Genomic DNA, 12,877 nt, shown 5'->3' with positions numbered 1-12,877 from the left:
CGAGTTTATCCTTCGTGACATTGAAGTGGGATTGTCTTGAAGATAACCAGTTTTACCAGTTTGGCTGCTTAGCATCTGCACGTTTCACCAACTTCACTTGGCTCCCAGTCTTTGCTAACGCTCAGTCTCCTTTAGTTGGTTTTTAATACTCATAGTTTTACAGTGTTAGTCAAACTTCCCGAGTGATAGATCTAACTAACTAGTTGAGTGTAAGTGACAGTGATGAAAATATCCCATTTAAATTTTAAATTTTAATTTTAAATAAAAGGTTATAACCTTCTAGGTTTGGACCTTCAGCATTCCTTTGGCCCGTGAAGCTAACGTTACGTTAGCTCCAGCAGCTCAAATCTCGTCACTATCAGAGATAGTTTGAATATATGAAGCGAAATACGACCAAAGTTACTGCAACATTTTATTTTGTTCCAACACGCACACACATTAAAACTCTGTGACGACATCATCCCTCAAATTTTAAGTGACACAATGCACGAGAAAATGGCACCAATGACGCACAGTTTCGACTGGACACACACGAAGCAAGAGGAACAACTGAGTAAGAGTGTACAGTGCTGAGCTTTCGGACGTGGTCTGCAGGCTGTCCGTTGGTCTTTATCTTCTAAATCTTTTGACAGTTGTGCCAAAGTGTGTTTCTCCGGCCACAGATGACTTCTCCACGTCCACACGACGTTTCCCGCCCAGCCAAGCGCCCGAACGTCAAGAAACCGAACTGTGGTGGCGACGAGAGAACTTCTGGCTCAGGTGATGATTCACATATACAAGTTTTCAAAAACAAACCTCTAAAGCAACGATCCCACAAGAATTACTTTGTAATGACGACTAGAAACAGAACAGTTAAGCAGTAGTAGTAGTAGTAGTATGTACAGTACATTGGATATCTAGTGATAACGTAACCTCTTTCAGGTGGAGTGGGACTGAACCAAACAAAGACTCTGAATCAGTTTACAAGTCACCACTCAAGTGTCCAACGGCCTTTTTACAAATTCGCTGCTTTCTTCCTCTTCTTAACAAACCGGGTACAGGATGTGGTCAAAATAGCAAAGAGCTTTTCCTTTTTATTCAACTTGAACATTTGGGGAATTGTACAAAAATTGTCAGTCATAAAAATTTTTGAGGAGCCATTTGGTACTTTGAGGCGCTGTACCTAATTTTGACATAAAACTAGAAATTTTGTTTGAACCAAAAGGTCACAATGACTGATTATTTTACAAGTCAACATTGACGTGTCCACAAACCTTTTTATATACACAGATCAATTTCAGCAACCTTTCCTGGCTAAATATTTTAATTATGCTGGCTATTTAAATGTTTGAGGCTGCCTCTTAAGATAAAAACACGTAGTTGAGAAGTTTGTTCAGTTTTGGCCCTTCAGTGTGTCCCCTGTGTGGGTATTTTGACTATACCCTGTATATCCCGTGTACAACGCGAACGAGGCCGACCACCCCTCTGCTCAATAGACATTCTCTAAAGTCATTAATGAAGTGAGAAATTAATTTGAGTTTGCCCTTCAAGTCAAATGTCGAGTAGAAAAATGGAAAATGAACTAAATTACTGTAAATCTGAGCACAAGCGGACAGGATGAGTTTCTGTACAGAGCTGTGCTGTCGGCCCAAATAACGTTTAAATGTGAATTTTCAGTTTTTAATGCTAATGTTCAATGGCCTTTTGTAACAAACTATAGCAACGCCAGGTTAGGTATCATACCAACATTCTCCAATATGAAAGAAATTATTTTATATCAAACGTTCTGTCTATGTCAGGTGTTTGTGGGCACAATACCAATTGTTGGCATTTAGGTAAAAAACTGTATTTGAATACCGTATTTTTCCTACATTTTTCAAGTAAGCAACATCAACTATGGGTTTAAATCAAAAAATAAAAAACCATTTGGCAGTTGATCCAAAACTTGGAGATTAATAAAAGAACAAAATGGCTCTCTACCAAAGTTTAGTGTTTGGGGTGGTAGACCAAATTTTGAGGTGTCATGATGTAAGCAAAGCATGTGAAGTTAAAATGTTAACACCTTTTGTGTGATTTACATTTAAACTTTATGTTTCTGGGCAATATTTGCAGTTTATTGTCATAAATTATGGTTCAAAAGTTGCTAATTTGATGGAAGAAAGATATTCAAATTGTGCCCGGGGCCCCAGAGAGGCTTGAGATGGCCCTGGAGATATGTTTCTGTTATGTCCCAAATGCAGCGACATAAAGGGAAACTATCCGAGTAAGAGTCCGTTATATGATGTGATCCATTTCTCCGCTGTTTGTTTCCTCAGCCAACGAGCTCACAAACCTCTGCGCTAGTCTAAAGTGAATCTACGTCTTCAGATCAAGATCCTTCGTCACAAAGAGCCCACGGTGCACATGACGAGACGTAGCAGCAGAAACGCTTCCCTTCTTCTGTCAGCAGGTCAGGCAGCACGAGGCCTCAGTGCAAATACCAACTACAGCTCTACAACCACAGTCTCTAACGTCTAAACTGGCCTCGAACGCGCCCAGCACGGCGGGATGGCAGCAGGAGGCACACGTGTTTCCACAGAAAGGAGTCCGGTCCCTTCAGCAAACATTCAGACCTTCGACGTGCGATTCCACAGCTGGAATAAGAAGTCTGGACACTGTATGGAATCGAGCAGCATTTACTGGAATCAGTACCAAAACACGCTTCCTTAACCCGACGCTGTCTGGAATGTTCCAACTGCAGCAAAACTTAACCAAAGTTTGACAGCGTTGGCATCTTCAGCAGGTCGGAAACGTTACAGTCCGGAATGCGTCTCTGAGCACAGTGAATGTCTTTAGGTACGAAAAACAATAAAAATCAGGTTCAAGAGGCCAGAAAGCAACATCTTGTGCTCATTTTGTTGAATGTCCGCTTTTGTCCAATGCTTGCTGGGTTCTTCCGGTGACGGCGATGTGCAGCGGTCCTGGCAGTCAGTTGGCATGTTTCGATGATCACGTTACAGTCTCGTGTTTGGCAGTGTGTCACGTTTCGTTTCTACTGCGCCACAAAAGCCAGGAAAGCTGCACGCTGCGCAGAGGTGAACATGATTAACGATGCAGAAATGTAACGAGTGATGAGTTACTGTCGAGGCGGAGGAAGAGGCCCGTGTGCTTGCTGGTTTTTCAGCTACTCCTGAGATTAAGAAAACAAATGAAAAACTGCTCAGTCCCGCCGACTCGCACGTCATCTGAACGAGGACAGACAATCTCAACTCCTCCGGCTCCTCCCACCTCGGTCAGTCCAGTTCAGGGGGCAGGGTTGTGGTTCAGCGTGTTGGTCGGTCAGTGAAGGCTCCTTAAGGCAAAACTCCATCCCATGCTTTAACACCAATTCAAACAAAAACCTGTTTTTTTTTTTTTGTTGATTTCTTTTTTTCCTTCTTGTGCCATTAGGATGTTCTGCTGTCTTGTTTTTTTGATACTGATGATGAAGCGGATCTTCTTCTGCAGAGAATGGATGCCTGAAGCACTGGAGATTGGGTGTGTTCGCAACCTGCAAGACAAAGAAAAGGGACTTCATGCACGGCACAGGGAGGTTTTTATTCACGCTCGTCAGGATGTGGTTTGAAATTATTTGTTGCTCTTTGGTTTCTTAAAATTTGATTTGTCCTTTCAGCCAATCAGAGCCAAGGACATTCAGCGAGACCTCAGAGGACAATGAAGTTAAAGGTACCTTCTTCTGTTTTTGGTAACCTTTTATATTATGGCTCTTATGTGCTCCATAAATTTGTGGTAATTTCAGAATAGTTTGCTATATTTTTTTTTTCCCCCTGAATTCAATTGAACCAATAGGAAGTAATAATAACATTGTGAGTATAGTTCTGTCATGGAAGTATTAGAATTATTAGGAAAATTACAGACTTTTCCTAATAATTTACATAAAAGATGCTCCATTAATATTAATAATCAGTTAAAAAACATGTAAGAAATGGTTTATAACAGCGGTTCCCAACCTTTTTTTGCGCCACGGACCGATTTAATATCAGACCGTATTTTCACGGACCGGCCTTTACGGTGTGGCGGATAAATACAACAAAATAAAACGATAAGACGGGCATAAAAACTGGGGTATTTTTTAAATATAACGATAAACGTGAATCCAATGTGTACTCTCAACTTTATTAGCAGCGTCTTCGTGACACTGCGCCAAAAACATAACATTAGTAACATCCTCTTTGCCCTGAACGCTCTCTGGTCGCTATGGTAACATTTAAACATGCCTTCAAAATAAGATAAACCGCAAAAACAAAAAAAGTGCATGAAAAATACAACTCACCATAACGCTGAATCAGTTTCTCTGTAACGAGACTGTCCCATCCAGGGCCTTTCCCCTTTCCAGAGACGTTTGTTTTTCACTCATTTTGCTAGTTGTGCGTTTATTTTTAGCGAAAACATCAAATCACATGACTGAGACGAGCGTCTTGACATGCGTCAAGAGTGAGTCATAGACGGATGTAACGGAGAGAATCCGGTCATTTTTCAAAATAAAACATCGTTCAGCCTCAGATAATCAATAAAACGGAAATAATGCAAGTTACTTATTCTTTCTGTGCGGCCCGGTACCAACTGACCCACGGACTGGTACCGGGCCGCGGCCCAGGGGCTGGGAACCGCTGCTTTGTAACACACTGTAATGCAGTTATATGGAGACTTTAGTGCGCTTATTGCTCAGGACTTTTTTTAACGTGAAGACACATTTAATATTTCGTTCATCTGTCTGAACAGCAAAGGAGTTATTGTTAGGAATAAACACGTGTATTACAGCCCTAAACAAGCACAAACAAACAGGATGAAAACTGACATCTGATTGGATGTTAGAAGGAGTGTGCGAGACTCACGTCTGGAGGAGCCTCCATCATTATGTCTTGCTGGCGTTCTCATAGATGACATCAGAGGCGATGGACTGCTGCTTCTTCTTCTGCCACATCAACAGGACGCACTGATGGATGAAGACGTACTGCTCCTGCACAGAGGAAGAGACTTGTACCGGTGAGCGGGAAGCACCAATCAGAGAGGTCGTTTGATGGACAGTTTGAGGCTTTTAGCCGTGCTGCACTCTGGTTGGTTTGATCAGATCTGAGCCCGCGTGTGGACTAAAATCGTTCTGAGGAAGTGGTCTGGAGCGGTTCAGTTTTGACCTTAACAGGCTCCCGCAGACAGAGGCGCTTTGCATTCTGGGATGCTGATGAATGAACAGTTATTAACAGGCTGCAGCAGAATAAATGGAGGTCTGATGGAGGGACTGGCTGCTTCAGCCATGAGATTTTACCTCAGTCTGGACCATGGACAGACGGTGTGAACGCATCTCAGACACCATCCCCAGGATATCTGCGAACTCGTGTTCTCTGATGTGCTGCATGAGACGATCCAGAGCGATGAAGGTCCCCGTCCTGCCGACTCCAGCACTGAGGGAGACAGACAAAACCTCTGCCGTTGCTGCCAGCCAACCACATAACGGACATCACTTCACCTGTCTGACAGCATCTCTATGGATCTGGACTTCCTGCTCTGTGACTCAGCGACTCTGATTTGTAGAGACTGTTCAGATAAACATTACAGCCATTATGAAAAACCAATCAAACCTTGTTTTCTGCTCATTTTACTTTGCACCTCACTTTATTTTCATCTACTTTTATTTTTCTGCGTTCTAATGAAACTTGAGTGATGATAATAACTAACAGTGGAATTCAGTTTGGCTTGTTTACGCTATATTGAATATATACTGATATTGAATATATTATTGATTATTATTGATACTGAATGCCATGTCGTCCAGCTTCTTTCTTTGTCATACAGATGTCTGAATTTTTGATCCAAGCCTCCAGTCTCACGGGGGGATTGATGCTGTACTGTAACAACCTCTTAATGTACTTGCATGATAAATGTGGCTAACGTATCAAAAGTAGTGCATTAACATGCTAAACTTTGTCATCACCACAACTGAGCATGCTAACCATGCTAACTATATGGATGTAAACATGGTTTATGTTAGCATGCTCACATCTAGTAGCTATCAAATGTATGTTAACTTTAGCCACAGCACATCCCACTAACAAACACAAAGAACAGAGAAACAACATGACGCCTTGTTTACAGTATGACATCATACTAAAGCGCGACCATTGTACTGTCATACGCGTCATTACAATACAGTCCTACTTTTTTTAGTCGATGAGCTAACTGTTGATGCTAGTCGTGCAATAGCACATCACACAAGCTAGGTTGCTAACAGTGAGTTAACATGGTTTAACTGTGACCAATGACTGCAGAGGATGCTGCATCTCTTACTTGACATGTATACATTATAAAGTTACAACTGAAAAGGCTGGATGGTTTGCTATTGGTAAACAGCACAAATTTGCAGGTCAAGGTTTACCAACGTTAAACCAAAGCTAACCCTGAAGTGTCCTAAAATGGCCACCGTACAGAAGATACATCCTTTTTGTTTAGGAAACATAATGAGGTTTTAGTTCCGACCTGCAGTGGACTATTATGGGGTCTTTGGTCCTGTTGGCCTGCTGACGGACGATGTGGACGAACTGCAGGATGCTTTCGATGGCGTTGACCGTGGGGACGCCGTGATCTGGCCACGAGGTGTAGTTCAGGTGGAGGACATCCTGTGTCTCATCAGCCTGCAGGGGGAGACAAAGGTAACAGGAATAAGAGACTGCTGGGTTTCTTAGAGCAGCCTCTGGTGGTCGACAGAGGAGGCAGCTTTGACCCGCAGCTCACACTTACATATCCCAGTCTGAACTTCCTGATGGTCCACTCTGGAGCCTCCGATTCAGAGAGCATCTCCACGCTGATCTCCCCGTACATCACAGGTTTATCTGTGAATGGCCAGTAGTGATCACACTTTACCTGAAAACACACGAAACAGATTCAGGACCAAGGCAGCATTCCACTCAAACTGGACACAGGAAGTTGAGCTGCATTCGTTTGTCCTCTTAGGGGCAGCAAAAAGCTGAAAGCACACACAGCAGACTGGATTATGTCACGTTCCAGTGAAGGTACTACAGGAAGTGAAAATAAAACTGACCCTCCGTCGTTCGTTACACTGTGTGAGCATGACGATGATGGGAGATTTCTGCTGCAGAACCATCTTCCAGAAGTCGTTGCGAGTTTCAGGCAGCGGCCCCTGAGTGGCGATGTACTCTTTAGAGTGTTTGTAGCCCTGAACACACAAACACACAGGAAGTGGCTGAGCACAGGTGAAAGGATGACAGGCAACACTTCACTGTTTGCTGCTGGCTGGAACCAGCGTTTCCTGGAGGCAGACTCACAGGTATGTAGTTGGCGTTGATGTAGTCTGAACCTTCGTCGTTGTGCATCGAGATCAACTTCACCCGACTGAAGTCATCTGCAGGGAGGATTTCAAAAGATTGACAGGTTGGCCTGATGTGAATATTCAGCGTTTATGTCCGCTCCCACAGCAGGATTTCATGTCGCCACAAACTAAACAACATGCAAACATGACGACGCTCTGCTGTCGGGTACTCACAGGGGAGGATGTTGGTGTATCTGTTCTTCGGCCTGTTGATGGGCAGGTCTGCTGCATCATGGGAAAGATCCAGACCAACACTCTTCAGCTCCTGCAAAACATCAACATCTGTCAAACATCTGCAGGATTCGCAGCATCGAATGCTTTTAATGTGAAAGTGTGCAGCTTTTGTTTTGAAAAGTGCCGTACAAACATGGACTCTGCTGGTCTTATGTCCACTAGGGGGCTAACTTGACACCAGCTGTCACCATCCAAGTCAAGGGTTTAGGTGAACAAAAATACACAAATACTATCACATACTGGTGTTATTGTAGCTCCGCCTCCCGGCAGGTAAGCACTGATTCACCTCCACGTAAAGGATGTAGTTAAGCCTTTACCTCAAACTGCAGGGAGAACTTGTAGGCCGAGTCTTTGCTCATTTCTTTGAAGTACGCGTCAAAGTCGTCCAGCTGCACGGGACTGCAACGAGACATGAGCATGTCAGAGGAGACGGACGAGAACACAGCCGGCCACACGTCCACACGTCCACACCAAAGATCAAAGTCTAACAGGTGTAACGTCTCGTTTCGCTCTCTGAAAGCACACGACGGATGTTCAAGTGTGAGGAAGACGCTTCAGAAGACCCGATTTAAAGGCTTCGTCCACCTGAGCCCTTTTTCAGACTGCGGGTGATTAGTCTCATATTTACATTCACTATCCCTGTCTGCCTGTCTGTCTGTCTGTCTGTCTGTCCGTCTGTCCGTCTGCCTGCCTGAAGGCAGTTGTTAGTGTGATGGCAGCACACACACACACACACACACACACACACACGTTGTTTAATCTTGTTACCTTGTTAGCTTCCGCTTCTTTAAAGCTGTCTTGCTCCTATAAAATCCAAACATAAAGTTCCTCATGAAGACACCTGACATCAGTCAGTCCAGTAACCACAGTAAGACCACATCACAGTACTGTGTACTCAGACCGTGTACTAGTCCTACAAGGCTGTTCACACGCTGCAGACCTGCAGCCTTCAGGGTTTGACCGATGCGGGTTTTTAAAGATTTTACTGATGGTCAGTAAAAGTTTAGAATTTTAGGTTGTTGTTTGCTCTTTGTGTGTTCATGTTCATTTATCATGTGTAAATATGACAGTTCAGCTCAAATCCACAAAGTGTGCGGAAAAATGAGAAAATATTTCTGATCTGATTTAATAGAATGTATGGAAATTAAACCTGGATTTTGTGTGTGTGTGTGTGTGTGTATATACATATATACACACACATATACACATATATATCATTTCCAATGAAAGAGAAAAAGTAACATCTTCTTTCATGATTCATTTCTTTAGGGTCAAACATTTGAATTTGTTTGCTACCTGGACAGAGAAAATAAAAATTCCACTTCAAATTCACTTTTATTTTTACCATTAAGGAACGTGACGCTTGGACTACAGGGTACATTATTTGCCAGATTCCATTTTAGTTTGAAATCTAAATATTGAAGACTGTACCTTAATTTAAAATGTTTGTCACACATCACGGACCAAATGAAAAGTGAATTCTCCAAGTGGTAGACTTTGATTAAAGGCCCGTATGGAACCCATCCATCAGTCGAACCACAGAAAACAGAAGAACAACAACTTCATGCTCGGTGATCTGCCAAAATCACCTCCAAAAACTGTTACCTGTTTCCATGCACACACACCTCCATATTAGGCATTCAACGCTAATTCATTTTCTACTCTTCATGCTTCTGTATTGTGGAGTCAAATGTGGTCCTTTAAAGATCCACTCTCTGGTTGTGTTTCAGCTCCCCAAATCCACCACACGTCCTGTCAGAGCTGATGTCCTGAAACTGATGGCTTAATTGCAGGTCTGTGGATTTGGGAGGCTTGTCAACATTCAGGAAGTGCAGCTTTAACTAGAAACATGCACTACACAATCAGAGACAAGCTGGCAAACAGCAGGACGACACACTGAAGAGAAGGACAGACGGCATGCAAACACCGGACACGCAGCACAGCCTTAGTTAGCACCGACAGCTAGCATCATGCTACACCCAACATGTTAGTAGAAACACACTCGGTGTGACTTTGAGAGATCAACCACACACACAGCATTGCAAGACAAAGTTCAACATGTCAGAAAAATCATCTGCTGACTTCCTGTTCCTCCCCGGGAATCAAACCGGACATTAAAACATTTATGGATTTCAAAATGCAGCTTGTGGAGGCCTTGTGGTGTTCTGATCCTTCTGGTCAACAAATCCCACGTACAGACTGAAACAGGCCTGAGCCGAGACAGGCTGCTTTACCTTCTGCCTCTGTGCTGCACTCACACTCACACACACTCAGACACACTCTCACTCAGACACACACTCAGACACACACACTCAGACACACACTCAGACACACACACAGACACACTCTCACTCACACACACACACTCAGACACACACACACTCACTCACACACACTCTCACACACACTCAGACACACACACACTCACACACACACACTCACACACACACTCACACACACACACAGACACACTCTCACTCAGACACACACTCAGACACACACACACTCACACACACACACACACTCTCACTCACACTCACACACACACTCAGACACACACTCTCACTCACACACACTCAGACACTCAGACACACTCAGACACACACACACTCAGACACACACTCAGACACACTCTCACTCACACACACACACTCTCACTCACACACACACACACTCTCTCACTCTCACTCTCACACTCACACACTCTCTCACTCACACACACACACACTCACTCACACACTCTCACACACACACACTCTCACTCACACACACACACTCACACACACACACACTCAGACACACTCTCACTCACACACACACACTCTCACTCACACACACACACACTCTCTCACTCTCACTCTCACACTCACACACTCTCTCACTCACACACACACACACTCACTCACACACTCTCACACACACACACTCTCACTCACACACACACACACTCTCTCACTCTCACTCTCACACTCACACACACACACTCACTCACACTCTCTCACTCTCACACACTCTCTCACACACACACACACACACACACACACACACACACACACACACTCCTGGTGACACAAAGATGATTTGGTGCTAAGAGCTGAGCAGGTGACAGTGTACAGTGTACTGTACACACACACGCGTGTACAGTACATGTGTGTGTGAACATGGAGGAACGAACTCAGCTGCTCTCTAAACTGTGTTTGTCCCACAAGGCGCAGCTTCAGGACGCTTGCTGTTATTGAACGTATGTGAGTGAGCTTCTGGTTACACACATCACAAGTATCTTCTGTCACTGAAGGTACTGAACTTTCACTCACAGATCACAGCTGTACAAAAATCACTTCAGTAAAATGTAAAGTGACGCCTCCTTCACAGTTACTAAAAGTGTTGTCTACAAGTTAACATCCAGTCCTAATAAGCTGACACTAAAACTGACCCTTGTGGGACACCAGACTTAATGTTCAGATGGAACAAGGGCCACATCTAAACTGTGGCGCTAATGCGGCAGTTTGTTATGGTCAACCACGTCAAGACTGTCCTCCCAACAGCATCAGTCATCTCAGCACAACAGCATGTGAGTGTGTTCAATCAGCATGTGACAGCACCATCTGGTGGCCGCAGCAGGTATGACTCGAGTCTGTCAGAAGCAAAAGGAGGAAGTCAAGTTATGTTAAACAGCCACAAAGTCTGCAGAGGAAGGAGGACGGGACTGGGTGGCTCAACAGAACCTTGAGACTTCACTTCCTGTTTCCTGCCAGCAGTCTGGTTTATTATATCTACGACCATGACCGTTCCTAACCTTAACCGAGTGGTTTCTTAAAGCCTGTTTATGACGGTCCCTTACCAGGCTTCCACAAAAGCAGCAGGCCTGGTCTTTTCTTGGGATTTGTTGACAACAGGAAGAACACAGAAAACCACCAGACTTCAGATCCTGAGATGATCTGAGGTCCCTCAGGTTCAAACGGAGAGTAAAACCATGTCTCTGATCAATACTGTGGGCTGTGGCTCTGCTAAGACATGCCCCTGACAGTGCAGTGTTTCTGGCCAGCAAGTGCTTACTTACCAAGGATTAATATAAAAAGCCAAAAGATAGTCAGTCCAAAGGCAGGATGGCAGTAGGGTAAGGAAGGCAAAGAGGCTTCTTCGCCTGAAGGGGGTTCAAATAAAAAACATCAAACAAAAACACACACAAGAAACAAAATAAAGAACAACAGACACCAGGGGGCGACAGAACACGGCGCTCCATTAGTAAAGAGGCACAGGGCGTCGACAGCTTCACATTAGTGCTCAACACAGAGTTAATGCTTCATGCAGCTCTCAGAAAGTGTCCCGTTGTCTCTCGGGAGGACAACGGGACGTCAATGGCCGCTCTGTCTGTCTCACTGAACGACCTCCAGCCAGAGCCTGTGACATCACTGCGTCCTCCGGGCCTGTCCCACAATGCAACAGTCGGCCAGGACGCTCATCGTGTATTAACAGTCCACATTCTGTCCCTGCGTGGTGACGTCAAACCACGTGGCGGCTACCCTGACGAACCTTTAACAGCGCCGTCACATGACGTCACATGACATCACTGACGCAGGCTTCCGTTTCCTGTTCCCGAATATTAAAACGACGGTCTTATTGGATTCCTGGGCTTTTCTGGTGCAGACGGATGTGTGTGTAGAACAGATTATCACACACACCGAAACCGAATCTCTGGTCAGACTCATAATCTCGTTGACTTTGCCTCCGATTTCAACCCGAATGTTTTTCCAGTTCTCGACGGCTTAGTCGGATAAAACGCTCATTCAGCCGCTCGCGTTCAGACAGCATTCAGGCTTATTTTGTTCAATGAAAGGACAAACACATTTATGTCTGTCACAGTAAGGCACAATATGTTGTTTTGGAGTCAGGAGGGAAAGTCAGGTTCTGGATCTGCATGAGACCTGAAAGATCTGATCTGTTCCTGCTGCTGCTCAGGCACATTTAAGGGAAGCTCGAACCAAAACTGAAAGCTTAAAGGAAGTTATAGGATTTGGAGACTCAGCAGGAAGTCTGAGGGTCGGTCCTGCACTCGTGTCCCCCTTCACATCCACGTCGCTGTTCATCATCCCGCAGCACAGACGACGAAACCTTGAGACACCCGACACGCTCGGTGCGTTTCCCTCCACGCACACACGGCTGCAACACATCAAACAGCGACGTCTGCCCACATGCAAAGTGGAAGCGTGAACACAACTCCACCGTCACAGGAAGAAGACACTCTGATGGACATGTGCGTTCGGTGATGGAAGGTCAAATACAACAGCAGATGGAAGCCGA

General features: G+C 44.6%; 1 protein-coding gene across 5 annotated transcripts in view; it reads right to left on the bottom strand.

Moving 5' to 3' along the window:
• Positions 1 to 399: 399 nt before the first annotated feature.
• The window catches only part of ptpro (protein tyrosine phosphatase receptor type O), a 31,339-nt gene continuing 18,861 nt past the window's right edge, over positions 400 to 12,877 (bottom strand). For 3 of the 5 annotated variants that reach the window (XM_046379233.1, XM_046379236.1, XM_046379234.1), the window contains 11 exons: positions 11,637 to 11,720; positions 8,345 to 8,380; positions 7,894 to 7,975; positions 7,517 to 7,607; positions 7,299 to 7,375; positions 7,055 to 7,189; positions 6,754 to 6,876; positions 6,493 to 6,647; positions 5,285 to 5,420; positions 4,854 to 4,978; positions 400 to 3,508 (listed from right to left, as the gene is read on the bottom strand). In XM_046379233.1, coding sequence (XP_046235189.1) covers positions 4,874 to 4,978; positions 5,285 to 5,420; positions 6,493 to 6,647; positions 6,754 to 6,876; positions 7,055 to 7,189; positions 7,299 to 7,375; positions 7,517 to 7,607; positions 7,894 to 7,975; positions 8,345 to 8,380; positions 11,637 to 11,720 — 1,024 coding nt within the window. In that variant the 3' untranslated portion in view covers positions 400 to 3,508; positions 4,854 to 4,873. The remainder of the gene's footprint in view (positions 3,509 to 4,853; positions 4,979 to 5,284; positions 5,421 to 6,492; positions 6,648 to 6,753; positions 6,877 to 7,054; positions 7,190 to 7,298; positions 7,376 to 7,516; positions 7,608 to 7,893; positions 7,976 to 8,344; positions 8,381 to 11,636; positions 11,721 to 12,877) is intronic. The other 2 variants (XM_046379237.1, XM_046379238.1) reach the window with 2 other exon arrangements.

This window comes from Scatophagus argus, chromosome 22 (genome assembly GCF_020382885.2).
Source record: "Scatophagus argus isolate fScaArg1 chromosome 22, fScaArg1.pri, whole genome shotgun sequence".
In the NCBI taxonomy this organism is placed as follows: Eukaryota; Metazoa; Chordata; class Actinopteri; family Scatophagidae; genus Scatophagus; species Scatophagus argus.
Note: the sequence above shows the minus strand (reverse complement) of the source record. Positions and strands in the feature narration are given on the sequence as shown.